The sequence below is a fragment of the Poecilia formosa genome, unplaced genomic scaffold (assembly GCF_000485575.1).
Source record: "Poecilia formosa unplaced genomic scaffold, Poecilia_formosa-5.1.2 Scaffold5, whole genome shotgun sequence".
In the NCBI taxonomy this organism is placed as follows: domain Eukaryota; kingdom Metazoa; phylum Chordata; class Actinopteri; order Cyprinodontiformes; family Poeciliidae; genus Poecilia; species Poecilia formosa.
Genome location: NW_006799944.1, coordinates 4,618,325 through 4,632,799, shown reverse-complemented (window position 1 = coordinate 4,632,799; position 14,475 = coordinate 4,618,325). Strand labels below are relative to the sequence as shown.

The following is a 14,475-nucleotide window of genomic DNA, read 5'->3' as shown; positions in this document are numbered from 1 at the left end:
CATGTCTGCAGTATCGTCCTCTGACTGGAAATGTAAAGGCAAAAAGATGTGGAAAGAAATCCTGCCCCAAAAGACTTTGCTTGCACTGGATTTTACTTTTTGCCATCAGAGATAGTTCTGGGAAAAAATTAACAACCATGTATTCTACCTTTACAATTAAGACCAACTTTGTGCTGGTCAATCACATATAGTGATATGTGTCACATGGACATTTGTCGTTTGATGTTATAAAACTTATAAAAAAATGTTCCAGAGTTGCTAATACGTTTGCCAGGTATCCCTACCTGACTGCCTCTTGGACTGGACATCTCCACATCAAATGTTATCTGGCCATCATCCTGTGCGGAACTGGGTGGTCTGTGAGGACTGTGAGGGGTTGGCAATAGTGTATATTAAAAAAAAAATCAATACTTAGGTTTTACTGAAAATAGTAAAGGAAATGTGTGGCCTACCTCTCACAGGATGAATTACTTGGGCTGGACTCATGCTGAGCATCCAGAAGTATTTTTTCCATGTCTCCGTTGTGGATAGAAGATGACGATGGCACATGTTCCAGTCCTCCAATCAGGGTTTCGTCACTTTCACCCTCTTCTAAAGGGGGGAGACTTTGACTCATGCCTGCATTTGCGTTGATTTGGTCTTCAGCAGGTGGCGTCAGCTGGCTGGTCGGCCTGCTCTCTGCCCCTGTATTACCATTCAGCTCCAGCTCTACCCAGGAGCCTTTGCAACACAACGATAAAACCACCGAAATTAAGGGAGAATAGGTTTGATGTGTGTAGATGCAACCCAATCAACAGCACAGTTAACACTAAAGTCATCTTTCACATGAAAACCTGTTGACCATCTCAAATTGTGCATCTCAAAAAACTGGAACATCATCAAAAAGTTACATTTGGTAATAAGTATTTAAAAAGTTTGAAACATATTGTGTGCTATATCTAAAATATTTTATTTTGTTAAATTTAATGACAATGATTAAAAGTCAACATCCAGTTTCTCATAAAATTATAATAGAGCATAGGACCAACCAACAATAAAAAAAAAAATCTTCTTTGTACAGAAATGTTGTTGTGGTTTACACAGTCACGAGGAAGACTGCTGACTTGACAGTTCTCCAGCAGGACAAGCTGTCACATTTAAAAAATACAGTTTCAACTATTGTGCATCCAGTGGCCAGAAACCGAGGCAGCACAGAGGTCTTTGTGCCACTGCCCCACAAGCAGAGTTATGTAATCAGCTTGTCTGAGTACGGCATGTAAACCTTGTGATGGCATGAGACACCCCTTTCCTGTTTGGAGCTAGTTGGAAATTATGGGTCTGAGGATGAACCAAAGCTGACTCGACGTCACATCTTCTGACCAATTTGACATCACTGCTCCTCTGGGGTCTTGCATAACTGTGGCGAGCAGTGGGAGCCAACCTGCCTGACGTGTCGCTGCTCCAGCTGCCTTCTGACACACAAAGCGAGCCCTAATACCCCGACACATTAATAAGCCTCCACTCAAGCCTAAACACCAAGTTTCATTTTTACATGCGTGTTATTTGTTTACCCTCAGGCAAAATGCGACCTCACTTTTTTTTTTTGGACATTTTATGCTGCAAGATAACTGCATTTTGAAAGTACGGAGTTTTATATAATGCGTTTAAATATCTGGGATATATCTGTGCACATTTTAAAGAAAAAGAATATCTTAAAGGGAACAAACGTAACAATTAAATTCGCCTTTTGTACCAAACTTGTTTTCATTTTTTGGCTAAAGCTAAACCCACCCAGACCTCTAGCAATGATTGGCTGCTCAAGTGTCAATCAACAGTGTACCGTGTTACGATTGGCTAATTTGTTGTGACGTACGGAACATGTTCTCCATCCTTACGCGAAGACAAGGAAATTCCATCCCCAATCTAACTTTTACCATTACACCTTTGTAACTATATTGTCACGCATTAGTAAGAAACATACGAATATTTTTTATGAAGGAAGACGTACCATTTACAGTGACGACCTACCTTGCAGTCCGGGATCCTCGTTATTGTTTTGAGGAGCAGGAGCGGTAGACATGTTTGTTGACTATAGTTCTGACGCTTAACTAGGGTCTGCGCAGGCGCAGCTTCAAGACTTCACCGATCCCGAGACTGTCGTTGAACATTTTTTTTTAAATTGTTTACTAGAAAGTATAAAAGTAATCTGTTAAAGAATGCACACAAACGTAAAATGTATCGCCGCCGTGCACGGTAACTGTGTGGATTAAAAAGTGTTTGCATGGAAAGGTTAATTCTGAGTGCTTTCAAAATGTATTTGTAATTTAGATGTTGCAGTCTGCTGAGTATGAGCAGTTTGATTATTGACAATAACGGATGACCTCCCAACTTGATGGCTTACAGTTTCTTGCAAAACTATTCAAATCCCTTTAACTTTTTTTTTTTTTACCTTCTCACAACCACAGACTAATATGTATTTTATTACAGAAGACAAATGTGATGAACAACAACAACAAAAAAAGCATAAACTCCTTGTAAAATCTGAATAATGTGGTTTATACTCACTTTGGGGTAAATCTCTAGTCTGTCTTCAAAACCAAAACCAAATGACTAACCAAGGACAGCACTAATCAGAGAAACAGTCAAGATGCTGGACTAACTAGGTACGTCTAAACACTGTTGTAATGCACTTTGCAGGTCTGGCATTATAATAAAGTGGTGTGAAGTTGTGCCAATTTCATGAGCACACTTTTTTTTTGTCAAGTCATCATCCCTACAGGTCAACAGGAGGGTGATGGCAGCATCACAGATGTGGATGCTTTTCCCCATCATCAGCTAGGGAGGCTGATCAGAGGTAATTGGAAGATGAATTAAGCTGAATTCAAGTTAGAAAACAAAACATGTTTCGCTTCCATTATGACTTGAAAGCTGATGGGATGAAAGGGCAAAAATGTGCACTACTTCCTCTTAAGTTAACCACAAATATTATTGTAATGGAGATGAAATTATCAAATGCTCAGTTGCTCCCCCTATTCTCCCCCCCCAAAAAAAAACTCCAAACAGTAATAATAAAGTAGCACAGTAATTTAATTATTAAATTTGAAACTCCTTATTACATGTTATCTACACTGTACCTTATTTCATTTGACAAATAACTCTGTACAGTTAACAATATGTAGTCATTCCCAAACAGATCACCAAAACTCTCCATCCCCTTGAAATAAAACACACACTCAAAAATAATGAAATTCACAGAAAAGAAACAAAGTGGATTTTGTTTTACCATTCTTGTGATACATCAGACATGTTTTAATGCTCCTTCAAGTGGACAAAATTGTTTAAACTCCATGTGCACACAATGGGAAACACTACTTAATAACCTGGTGTATCAAAGCCATACGTGGAGGGAAAGAAACAAAAAGGTGATTTACAGCAAAATAGAAGTTTTTGTTTCAGTTCTGATAATCCCATTTTCTTGAAGGTGTAAAGTTTGGGACAGAGCAGCAGAAGATTCCCCTGAGCAATCTGGGTGAGCCAGAAAGTTTCACAAGTGTAACTGATTATTATCTTGTTTATTGGTAATGCTCTTTAAAGAAAAAAAGGCAACAGGGTTCTTGTGAACATCTTTGTTGTGTACATTAGAGCCTCGAAGGACAGCTTGTATTAAGACAACGTAGGGAGAATGATGAAAATGTTTTTTATTAATTGCTCAGATAAATACCAGCTTCTATTGGTAAGCAGTTTCTTGATGTATCATTATGCACGAGAAGGTTATATCGTTTATTTTCTACTTTAAAACAAGATGGAGATTCGCTCAATAAATGGAAGAAAGGAGTTGAAATAGAAAAGATTCATTTATCCAGGAAACAAAAACAAACAAAACAAAAAAACAGGCAAAAATACAAAGTTTGCATTACAAAACCAAAAGAAAGTTGCACAAAATAAAAATACTAGAAACTTATCTTATCAAAAGACACAACCCAGAACCCTGAGACTGGAACTCAACATTAGTTAATAATTATACTGAGAACGGAGCGACACATTCACTTTCACAAATATGATCCAGTGGACGAAGGAGCTCAGTGCCCGAATAAAAACATCAACGTATTGTTTACGAACTGGAAAAGATAACCTGTACCTTCATTGCGTGGCATTTTGACTGTTCGTAGAAAACGCACAGTCGCGGTTCCATCAAGTTTTCTACGCAACGTGGACCGTGCGCTGGAGCAGGCAACGCACGGAGCTTTAGCTTAAACTGGTGACCCTCCTCTCTGACGCCAAACTGCACATGAAGTGCTTCACAGATTCTCTTCAAATAAGTCTGCAAAGGAGAGCCGCACAGATCGACAGTCATCGCTCCGCGTAGTCAAGTGACCCGGCTAGCCGCAAAGAGGATGAAAATGCCGTTTCAATGTTAGTCTTTCGCAGCCAGAGGAATTGTTCATCGAGCAAAACTATGGCACATAAACCAAATATTAAGATTCGCATGAAATCAAAACGTTGGAACCCTCTAAATAAGTTAGATAGAAAAAAAAAAAAAAAACGTAGTTGGCAAGAGTACAGTAATAGTGCTCATCATCAGGCAGGAGTTCAGCTTCCATTATTTATTTTCAGGTACTGACACCTGAAAATACTTCTCTTTGGGCACCCCACTTCGAACCTGACGCACTTCTTTGATGCGTCTACCTGTTATAACGAGCAAAATGCAAAGGGAAACCTGCCTTTCGAATGATCTGCCCTGTACAGTAAGCCTGAGGCAGATAGGTAAAGAAACTACAGTGATTAGACTGTAATGATATTGCCGTAATTTATACAAAAATAAATCAGCTATAGTGATTCTTCTTCTTTTATCAGGTACAGTACAAAACATTTCAAATATAGAAAAATCTACAAATAAAATCTAGATGCAGATGATAAGCAATTTTTTTCTGCAACAACACAACATACACCGAAGGTGAGCTGGGAGCAGCACGACGTTTTGGTGCCACACAAGAGTAAAAATGGGGGCACAGGGAATCATCTTATATATATGTATGCATATATATATATATATATATATATAACACACAGGTTTTTATCCTGAGTTAAGCATGGTTGCCCACACAACTGCAAGGCTGGACCCGCTGGATCAGGGGCACTTTGTCTGCAAGAGAGCTTTATCTTTGTTGTGTATAAAGACTAGATACTTTGGCGTGATCAGCCATCATTTGATGCAACAAAAAAAAAACCTCCATGGCAAATTATGGTAGAGTGGTATTTGTAATACTTTTCCTGAAAACATTATTTGGTAAGATCTAAGAGTTAGGCAAAGGCTTTTATTCATCTGATCTCCCTTTCAGGAGAATCACATCAAATAAGTGAGAGCAGTATCCAGACTTCTACGGAAAGCTTTTCTGTCTGAAACTTGTTTCCCTTCCGATCTTAAGTGGAAGTGATGGGAAACTTGGGCTTAACGGAGATGGAATCAGAAAATGTTTTTCTTGATTGGTTCGGGTGGCGATTAGCAGGTCAAACACTGAAAAGAAAAAACAAACAAAAAAAAACCCAGACCCTCCCCCATCAATATCAAACTCAGAATCCCAATTATTTTTTTCAGTCTAATTAATGTACGTACTGTGATGCACTTCATTTTCTTTTGGATTGAGAACTGCTATCTCTATCAAAACTAAAAAAAATAAAAAATAAAAAAAAAAACCTGCAACACATTTCTGCTATTCAAAGTCTAAAAAAAAAGAAAGAAAAAAAGAAGAAAAAAACTAAAGTCAACCAGCTAATATCAACCAGATCTGTGAACCTCTGCCGAACTTTCTACAGTTTATCCGTACAACACGCGACGGCGTGAGTAAGGACGCTCCGACAGGCAGATGAAGCCTGGCCTGGGGAAATGAAATCAAACGGTTTGAGAGCAGCGTGACAAAACTGACACATGTAGAAAAGGAACATTTCACCTACTTCCATTTACTACAAACTCAACCACAGCAGAATTACAGTGATAAAACACACTTCTGTAAGAAAACCTGTCATACATTTTGGTTTTACACCCATTTTTCTAGTGCTGCCCCATAAACCTGAGTGAATAAAAAATATCAAGGACATCTCCTGGCTCTCTCTGTCGCCGATAATGGGCTCGCTTGAACGAGTGTGTGGTGAACATTGAACTCGAATGACAGGCCGCTTCAACAAGACCGCTCTTGAATGAATCGAAGTCGTTTGCAGGATGTATCCTATATCGAAACAAATGGCCAAAACACTCGATACAATGGGTTATAGAAATGTAAAATCAAACCCAGGAGATTTTCTTAAAGAAGAGATGAATGTAAACAAGCAGCTGAGTCAAAGTTAAAAAAAAAAAAAAAAATCAAATATATTTGTACTCTGTTAGCTTTGATATCATTTATCCAAAGTTTTTTTTTTTTTAAAGACAATGAGCTAAACATAATGAAATGCTAAATTAGTCCTTTAACAATAATCATACAGTACATAAGGAAAGAACTTGGCAACTTGATACTTGTTGGGCAAATAAAAGAATCGACAGCTTTGTATTGATGAATCAGGGCAGTACAAAAATGAACTTGGTGACAGGAAGACAAAACCAAAACGAACAGAAAGTTAACCAGTAGGAATAACAGACAAATGAATCATGTCAATATGGCACGAACAAGTGATAAAACGTAGATTTTCCCTTTGGTTTGGGATGTAGTGGAGTTAGAAATGGAAGCCCGATGGATGGAGTGCTTCTAATGGAAGAAACTAACAGCACACTATGATGCTTTTTTTTTTCTATGGCCTGGCTGGATGTATGGCACCGTTTACAAAGTAAGTCTTCTCACATAATCAAAAGGACAGATTTGATCAAGTTTCAGGGGCTTGGACTAAGACGGATTTTGTTTCAATCTGAGAGCGAAAAGAGGGCTAAAGAAGAAATCGGGATCTGAGTGGGTTAACGGACTTTAGTTCAGTTTGTCTTGGAATATGTACAGATTGTTGGTGGTGGCCACAGCAATGATGTTGTCCAGCGGATGCCAGGCAGTGTGGAGGATCTTCTTGTTAAAGTCCAGACTGTCTACACTGATCTCATCCTTTTTGCGCTTCCCACCTGTGCTTATTTTGCGAGGCTTCAGGACCGACCGGGGCTTGCTGTTTTCCCGTGACGCCTCGAAGGTCACGTCCTGCCGGTAGTCCCTGTCAAACATCCTGAAGAAGTTGTTGTAGGAACCAGTCATCACAACGCTGTGGAAACAGACAATCATGAGGAGCCGCTTCGGATCTTACTTTCACTACTGATCTCAATCATAATCCACGGAAAAGGGGAGAAAGGGACGTCATTTGTGAATGATTTTGGTGTTACAGGAGATGAAAAGTAATTTTCTGATTGCCGGGGTTGATTGACTAACCTGTCATTGCCATTCCAGCAGCATTCAAACTTGTCGAAAATGCAGTCGTTCTCATAAAGTGAACACAACTTACTCCTGAGATATTCATGCACCTGGTAAAATAGAACAGCGAATCACATGAAGCAAAGGTGAAAACAGCACAGTGTTTTGTTTTTTTGTTCTCTTAACAGGTAGAGAAATACAGAAAAATCAGTTAGTGGTTTGATTTAACCAGATTTAAGTTTTATTAGACCTGATCTGTCAGAAGCAGGCTGGAAATTCAAAAACGCAATCCTTTTTATTGATTAGTAAAAGGATCTACGTTCTCTAGGTAATGCTCATGGAAATACCGTTCACATTCACTAAACATAAAATGCTAACGACGAATTTAAATCTCAACACCAAATCATTAGTAACCCCATTTTACAGTGACTTTTCTCTACAAATGGTGCGACTTTGCTACTGCTACCAAAATAAATGAATAATAAACTGCTCACACCAGAAGGGTCACAGAAGAATATATTGATGAAGAAATCTGAAAGGCTAAAAATCTATACTGTGGGATCAAAAGGCAAACATTTGAAACTGGCCACAAATCTCAGATCGGCAGATCTCTTCCCAAAGCATAAAAAATTAAAATAACATTTGCAGCGGCAAACCTGATATGTCTCTACTGGCCGGGTTTCCATGTTCAGATCCCAAATTTTGACGGACAGGTAGTCTCGCGTCATCATGTACCGTCCGCTGTGGCTGAACTTGACATCAGAGATGGACGAGATGATTTCAGAAAAGAACGAACGGTTGTTTGGGTCTTCTGGCTCCTCAAACACTTTGAATTAAAAAAAGGATACATGTTGAGATGTTATTCTGCTGATTTAACACTGTAAGAGCCACAATTTAATAAAAATAAGATCCTGGGAGCAAAACTTAAAATGGGCTAAAGTGTGTGTCTTTTCTGAATAATTGTTAGTGAATTAAAAACTATATAGTGGAAACAAGCCGTTCCATATATATGACTTTAGTTTCATTCACTATGTTGCATCAGTAAAAAACAATACCAATGAAAACAAATATTTATAATCTAAAATGAAGTTCAAAAATCTTCGAAGCTCTTCAATGTAGGACATCCAATAGAGAAAAACAAGAGGATTCATGATGAAACTCAAGCAAAAAGTTAACACTTTGAATGCTGTTAATTACAATGCGTACTAAAAAAAAAAAAATCCATAATTTTTACTCTGAACAAATTTTAAGGTCTTGTGAAGCATTAAGATACTTCTCATCCCAATACAGGAAAATTGGGATGACAGGAATATTGTGTATTCCTTTCCTTCTCTCAAACATGTATTTGTTATAAGCGACTTACTTTTGGCATGCTGGTCACACAGTGCTGATGCCCTCATGTCACACAGGCGGATGGTTCCCTTGCTGCTGCTGTAAACAAAAGTGTTACACTGGTCGGGGTGAAACTCTGCAGCCGTGATCACTTCTGTCAGCTCCTCCATGTTAGCTGGCTTTATGTCAACAATATCTGGAAAAACAGAGGTCAAGGTCCAAAACGACAGCTACTCCAAGGAAGGACAAGACAAAAAGAAACAAGATGGCATAAAAAAAAAAAACAACAACAACAACTTTCGTCTATGACAGCAACTATCTCAGCATCTCGTAGTTCATCAGTGACCTCTTGTGGCAAAATAAAGCATGGCATGACTTAAAAAAAAACAAAAAAAAAAGAAAAATGAATAATAATTCTAGGCAAAAATCTGACTCATTGCTTCATTTAACTGCTTTAGTGGTCATGTGTTTCACTGGGGACAATGAATGCAGTTACATAACATGCTTTGTAGTCATGTTACAAAAGAAACCTAGCTTTATTTCCATCTCAGCATTTCTAAAAGGATTTCATCTTCCTTCAATTTAATCTGGTGTCAAATCAACAATTTCAAAAAGCTTCGATAAAAGTTAACCTGACCCTAACCCTCTCTACAAGCACCTTGTGAAGGTAAACTAAAGTCTGTAACATGGCGCTGCAAACAACACCAAAATAATAAACAATAATTCATTCGAAACTAATTTTAGATGATGGGCTGGGTAATGCACATATGCTTGAGCATGTACAGTTCTGATTGAGAAACGGGGAGGCACAGATCTTAACGTGTACTTAAATAGTGAATTACAAGAGATAAAAGTTAGAATGCCTGCAGTAGGACGTATACATATATCTGATTATAACATTGATCAAGAGATTAATCCATGGAGTACTTGATTACTAACTCAGACAAGAGTCAGATTATAATATTTTACAAGCCAAACTAACAAAGTCGTCACATCAAAGCAGATAACATGCTAATGTAGCAACGTTGGGTGTGTCTATTCAAAACTGCAGCTGTATGTGTTGAGATATAAATCTTTTGAAACAAATGATTTGCATCAAATTTGCATCTCTAGTGTCATAAAAACTATGACACTATATATATATAAAATAAAGGAGCATTTTAACAATCAGGAGAAAGTGATGTGGCTTCAATGTCATAAGCATCTTTCATGAATGAGTTTGACACCATAACAATAGTCATATCAGCTTTGTATATTGATGAGCCACAGCTTGATATTTTACCACATTCACATGTATACATGCCACAGATTTATACAAAGTATCAAACTGGGACAAAGTATCAGCAAACGCTTCTCGCCGAGTGTCAAGACTTGAGATCAGAGATCAAACGTCCCGACTGGAGAACTCCTCGCCGCTTGTGCGACAGACGTGAGGATTTGAAAACCAAAAGGATACTAAAGCTGCGATCGGTGATCTCCAGATGCCAGAGGTTTATGCGCAGGTCGTCTGCAGACAGATAGGTCTCATGATCACTGTTGACCGATATGGAGTTGATGTGGTATGTGTGAGCGTTGGCAAACACTCGTCTGGGGCTGGCTTCCACCATCAGGTCCATGGGCCTCAACACCGGCACCTGGAGGAACAAGCAGCTTTAGTGAAAGGAAAGCAATGCGTTTCAAATGGAAACCATTTAAAACTATTCACTTCCCAGACACGATATAGTTTATATTTATAATGTGAGAGCGCGGTTACTACTCACCCGTAGTGTTGTGACAGAATTGGGATCTCTGTATCGCCCGTCTTCTTCCTTCAAATTGTAGCCCTCTGGTCTCTTGTCTCGCTCACTAATTTTCCACAGCTTGATAGTTTTATCTGCCAAGAAAAAAAAAAAAGATTAGATATCAGTCACATTTTAGTGACAAAAGCAACTTAAGACCACTTGACTGCTACACTGAATATTTCTCAGGCAGATGAAAAAGTCTGGAGTAAAAAAAAAAAAAAAAAAAACATTGCAAACTTTATCCTGTAAAATTGATTGAAATAATTCAGAATCAAAAACATTTACTAACCATTTGTGGACAAAAGGAACTGTGCTGCATTCTTCTGAGGTAGCCATCGAATCTTGTTGATTTTCTCTTCAATCTCAAGACTTTTCAGGTAGTCGAACTCGGGCTCGTGGCTCTGGAAGGTGCTATAAACATTGTACTCTCCTCTGCACTGTGGCTGGTTCTTACTCTGCACAAGAGCAGACAACGTTTTCAACAATGACTCAAGTTGAGAGGTAATTCTGAACAAAATGTTGGGAAAAATTTCATTTTTTCTGTTTTGAAGCACAGTATAGTAGAGAAAGATGATAGAAAGTGCTGTTATGTCAAAGCACTGTTATGCTTTTACATAACAGTGTCATATCAAAGCATCGATACCCTTAAACATTTTTTATGTCATGTAACTGCAAACTTCAATGCTTCTTATTGTGTTTTTTTTTTTTTTACAAGTAAAAACCTGATTTAGATTTTTTTTTTACTCCAACACTAAAAGTCCAATTCATCTAATTGATGTCAGAGGTCAAACCGGTTAGCAGAGCATGCTTACTGGCACTTACATCAAACTTCAAGAACATATAATGGTTTATAGGTTTTATACTTCCAGTCTCACTCTTTGAAAAGTTTTTATTAAATTGTAAATTTCTGATCATCTTGTTTTGTTATTTTTATTTTTGCTTTATTATTACTTGGATAGCTTTGCTACTTATATTGAGCTAATTTTTTTTGTTTAAATGTGTCAATTTTATGTTTAGTATTATTAGTTGTTGTTGCTCCGTACAAACCAAAGGGCTTCATAAATAAAATTTAATTTATTTATACATGTTCAAATGACCCACAAAAAGTTGATATCTAAATCCAAATAAAGATCTGTGTAAAGTCACAACTGCTTTAAATCGAACTAAACTATTTTTGCAAAAATGTGCCAGAATGTCAGAGCCTAAATGTGCAGAACTAGTAGAGACGAACCCAGAAAACACTTAAAAGATGACTCTACAATGTACTGAGTAACTTTATTACACACAGACTGCATAACGTTTAAAACCATGCATCTCTTTGTTTCCACTTCACAAGTACGCGCTACTTTGTGTTGTTTTTTAACGCTTTAAACTCCCAGTGGGGCAAATTCAAGTTTGTGGTTGAAAAGAGGACCTCTGAAAAAGTTCAAGGGGTAAGAGTACCTGATTGAGACACTGCAAGTGAATCACATACCTCTGGCTCCTGCTGGAAGATGACAACACGACCTCCTTTGTCCCCAGTGGCAAGCAGCTCCCCAGTGTGATTGAATTCAACAGTAGATATAATGTCAGCTGCAAAGGCAGTTATAATAATTAAAAACCAACTCAAGATGCAAACGTAGAAAATTACTAAACAGCATTAAGGCATAGTACATTTGATGGTGAAGACTAAATCGAGCATGGTGAAGTCACAACACGACACTGACGCACTAAAGTGTTTTAATGTGGTGAAAATCAGTGTACACTGAACACAACTTAGGGGGAAAAAAAAAAAAGTTTGTTTCCATCTGCAGCTGTGCATCACTTACATACCAGACGACAACAATTGATATTCACTTGCAGGCTGGCACTGGTATGTGCCAGGGAAACCCTTAATGAAGACAATGGGGGTCATTCCAGTGCAGCACACACCGAGTGCCAGATACGACCTGGCTCCATGCAAACCATTGTGTACAATAAAAAGAGGCTGACAGAAGCAGATGAATCTTTGCAGGGTTTAAATAAACTACAACGGTAGCGTCTGTGCAGCCATGCATTACCACAAGGAGAAGCTCTCGCATGTACTTGTTCTCAGTTGCAGCTTACTATAAACAACTCCGAATCCTCGGCTAAGTACTGTGCACACACACACACACACACGTAAGCACTTCTTTTTTTGTTTGCATTGAAGATGACGAAGACTGACAAAAGACACCGAACAGAAATCCTAAAATAACTTCAATCTGTACAGCTAGAAAGTGAAAAGAGTAAAGTGCTGAAAACATCCAAACACCATAAAACATTGAAACCCTAAACTTTGCAAATGGACCTCTTGGGTAAAAAGAAAAAAAATAGATCCTGTATATTTGTATCAAACAGACTACCAGCTCTTCGGAGGAAAAGGGATAACTATGCATCTTTTCTGTTTGGTAAGTCAGAATACGAAACGGAAAAAGCAGCAAACATTTTTTTTACACCTCAAAATAAATGCTATATAAGGATGCTGATTATTTGTGCTCTGTTGTCATTTTTGTTCTTTTGCAGCTGCATCTGAGCTCAGGATTTTGGAGCAAACATGAATTTGCATCTGATGGGGCCATTTCATACTTAATCAGACAACTGATGATTTAAAGTAATTTTCTACTAATCTACCCCCAAGAAAGGAAATGTGCTCATATAACTCCAATAAATACTATTTTCCAGCAGACTGCAGTGTAATGAAGATTTTTTTTTTTTTACAAAATAATTGACAATTTAGATGTGATCGTGTTTATGACCTCCATAATGAATGAAAACACATAAATATGGGAGGTTTCAGTATCCATCTAAACCAACCAAGCAATCATTTCTTTATATTTTATTTGTAATACCACTACAATCCTATTTACATTACAGTCAATCTGAACAGAAAATGACAAAAAAAAACAAAACAGACTTTTAAAGAAAAGGTGAAAAGTGTGTGCAACTAACCAGAAAGCTTCAGCGCATCAGTGCAACCACAGCAAAACTAAAATAATCTACAGTTCTGCTACAAAGTGTAGTAAACTGACTAGAAATGGTTTTTAAGCACTTTGGTAGTAAGTAGTTTGTTTATAAAATCACAATGCAAGGAACTGAACCCAGACTCACGTAACTCAAAAAGAAAATATGCTAAGCATATGGGGACAAACAAGAAGCATACTCAGACTTAATAATGCCCAAATGTACTCACCTTCAGCCACATCATCATCCATCGCTCCTTTGACTTGAGAGAAGCACCACTGCACATCGCTGCTCCCACCACCGGGCCCTGCACGCAACACGAACCTTAAGTTTTGACACACCGCCGCCAAAGGCAACACACTGAATATAGCTAGAAGCTAATTTAGCGCACTGCGACAGCAAGGCGATGCGCGATTTCATACGAACTGCACATTGTAACTGCGGGGAGAAAATCCTCCTAAACAAGAAGTTGGGATGCGTTAGGTTAGCTCACTTTCGGGCTGTAAGGAATTCACACGGGAATCTCGCAGTATCCTAGCTCGCTAGTTAGCTTCCTGCTCTTGACCACAACAGAGGGAGACTAAAGCAGCATGTGTGCTATTAAGCATGATGATTAGTAAGAATAGCTCATACGTACGTTCTGACAGTTTTCTTTTACCTGCCATGGTGAGGGACTGGGCTCTCTGTAGCAGGTTCAGGCCCTGGACTGAAGCAGTGCTGCTGACCCGGGTCGGTTGGGGTGGTTCTGACCGAGGAGCAGTGGAGGAATGAGGCTGTTGCTAACTCCAAACGCCCTCAGTCCAGCGGCTGCTTAAAACACGACGCTACTTTTTTACAACACTGAAAGACTAACACACAGCGTTCAGTACTGGTCTACAGACTTTGCACTGCACTTTGAGATTTCCCTCGCATCTGCCTCCTCCAAGCTTTACACTTTCAAAATGGCGCTACGCGGGCGGCGCTCGGCAGGAATTAGAGAGCAGACGGTGCTCCATTCATTTCAAGTCGAAGCTGAAGCGAAAGATGCCCGACTCAAAATAAAAGTT

The 14,475-nt window shown here is 38.6% G+C and overlaps 2 protein-coding genes across 3 annotated transcripts in view; both read right to left on the bottom strand.

Moving 5' to 3' along the window:
- Window positions 1-2,113, bottom strand: part of bnip3la (BCL2 interacting protein 3 like a) — a 7,044-nt gene extending 4,931 nt beyond the window's left edge. Inside the window, exons 1-3 of the mRNA XM_007564277.2 lie at window positions 2,008-2,113; window positions 453-720; window positions 285-366 (exon numbers count right to left, since the gene is read on the bottom strand). Of these exons, the coding sequence (XP_007564339.1) occupies window positions 285-366; window positions 453-720; window positions 2,008-2,059 (402 nt within the window). The 5' untranslated portion in view covers window positions 2,060-2,113. The remainder of the gene's footprint in view (window positions 1-284; window positions 367-452; window positions 721-2,007) is intronic.
- A 935-nt stretch (window positions 2,114-3,048) lies between these two features.
- ppp2r2aa (protein phosphatase 2, regulatory subunit B, alpha a) lies at window positions 3,049-14,388 on the bottom strand. Of its 2 annotated transcripts, none has more exons than XM_007564252.2 (10): window positions 14,067-14,388; window positions 13,659-13,736; window positions 11,943-12,040; window positions 10,758-10,923; window positions 10,448-10,560; window positions 10,144-10,321; window positions 8,719-8,883; window positions 8,012-8,181; window positions 7,374-7,465; window positions 3,049-7,209 (listed from the first exon to the last, which is right to left on the bottom strand). In XM_007564252.2, exons 1-10 carry the CDS (start codon window positions 14,092-14,094, stop codon window positions 6,930-6,932), a joined length of 1,368 nt encoding a protein of 455 aa, XP_007564314.1. In that variant the 5' UTR covers window positions 14,095-14,388; the 3' UTR covers window positions 3,049-6,929. The 2 variants fall into 2 exon arrangements, with proteins under 2 accessions (XP_007564314.1, XP_007564324.1); XM_007564262.2 differs by having other exon boundaries at window positions 14,088-14,387.
- Between the last annotated feature and the right edge of the window lie 87 nt (window positions 14,389-14,475).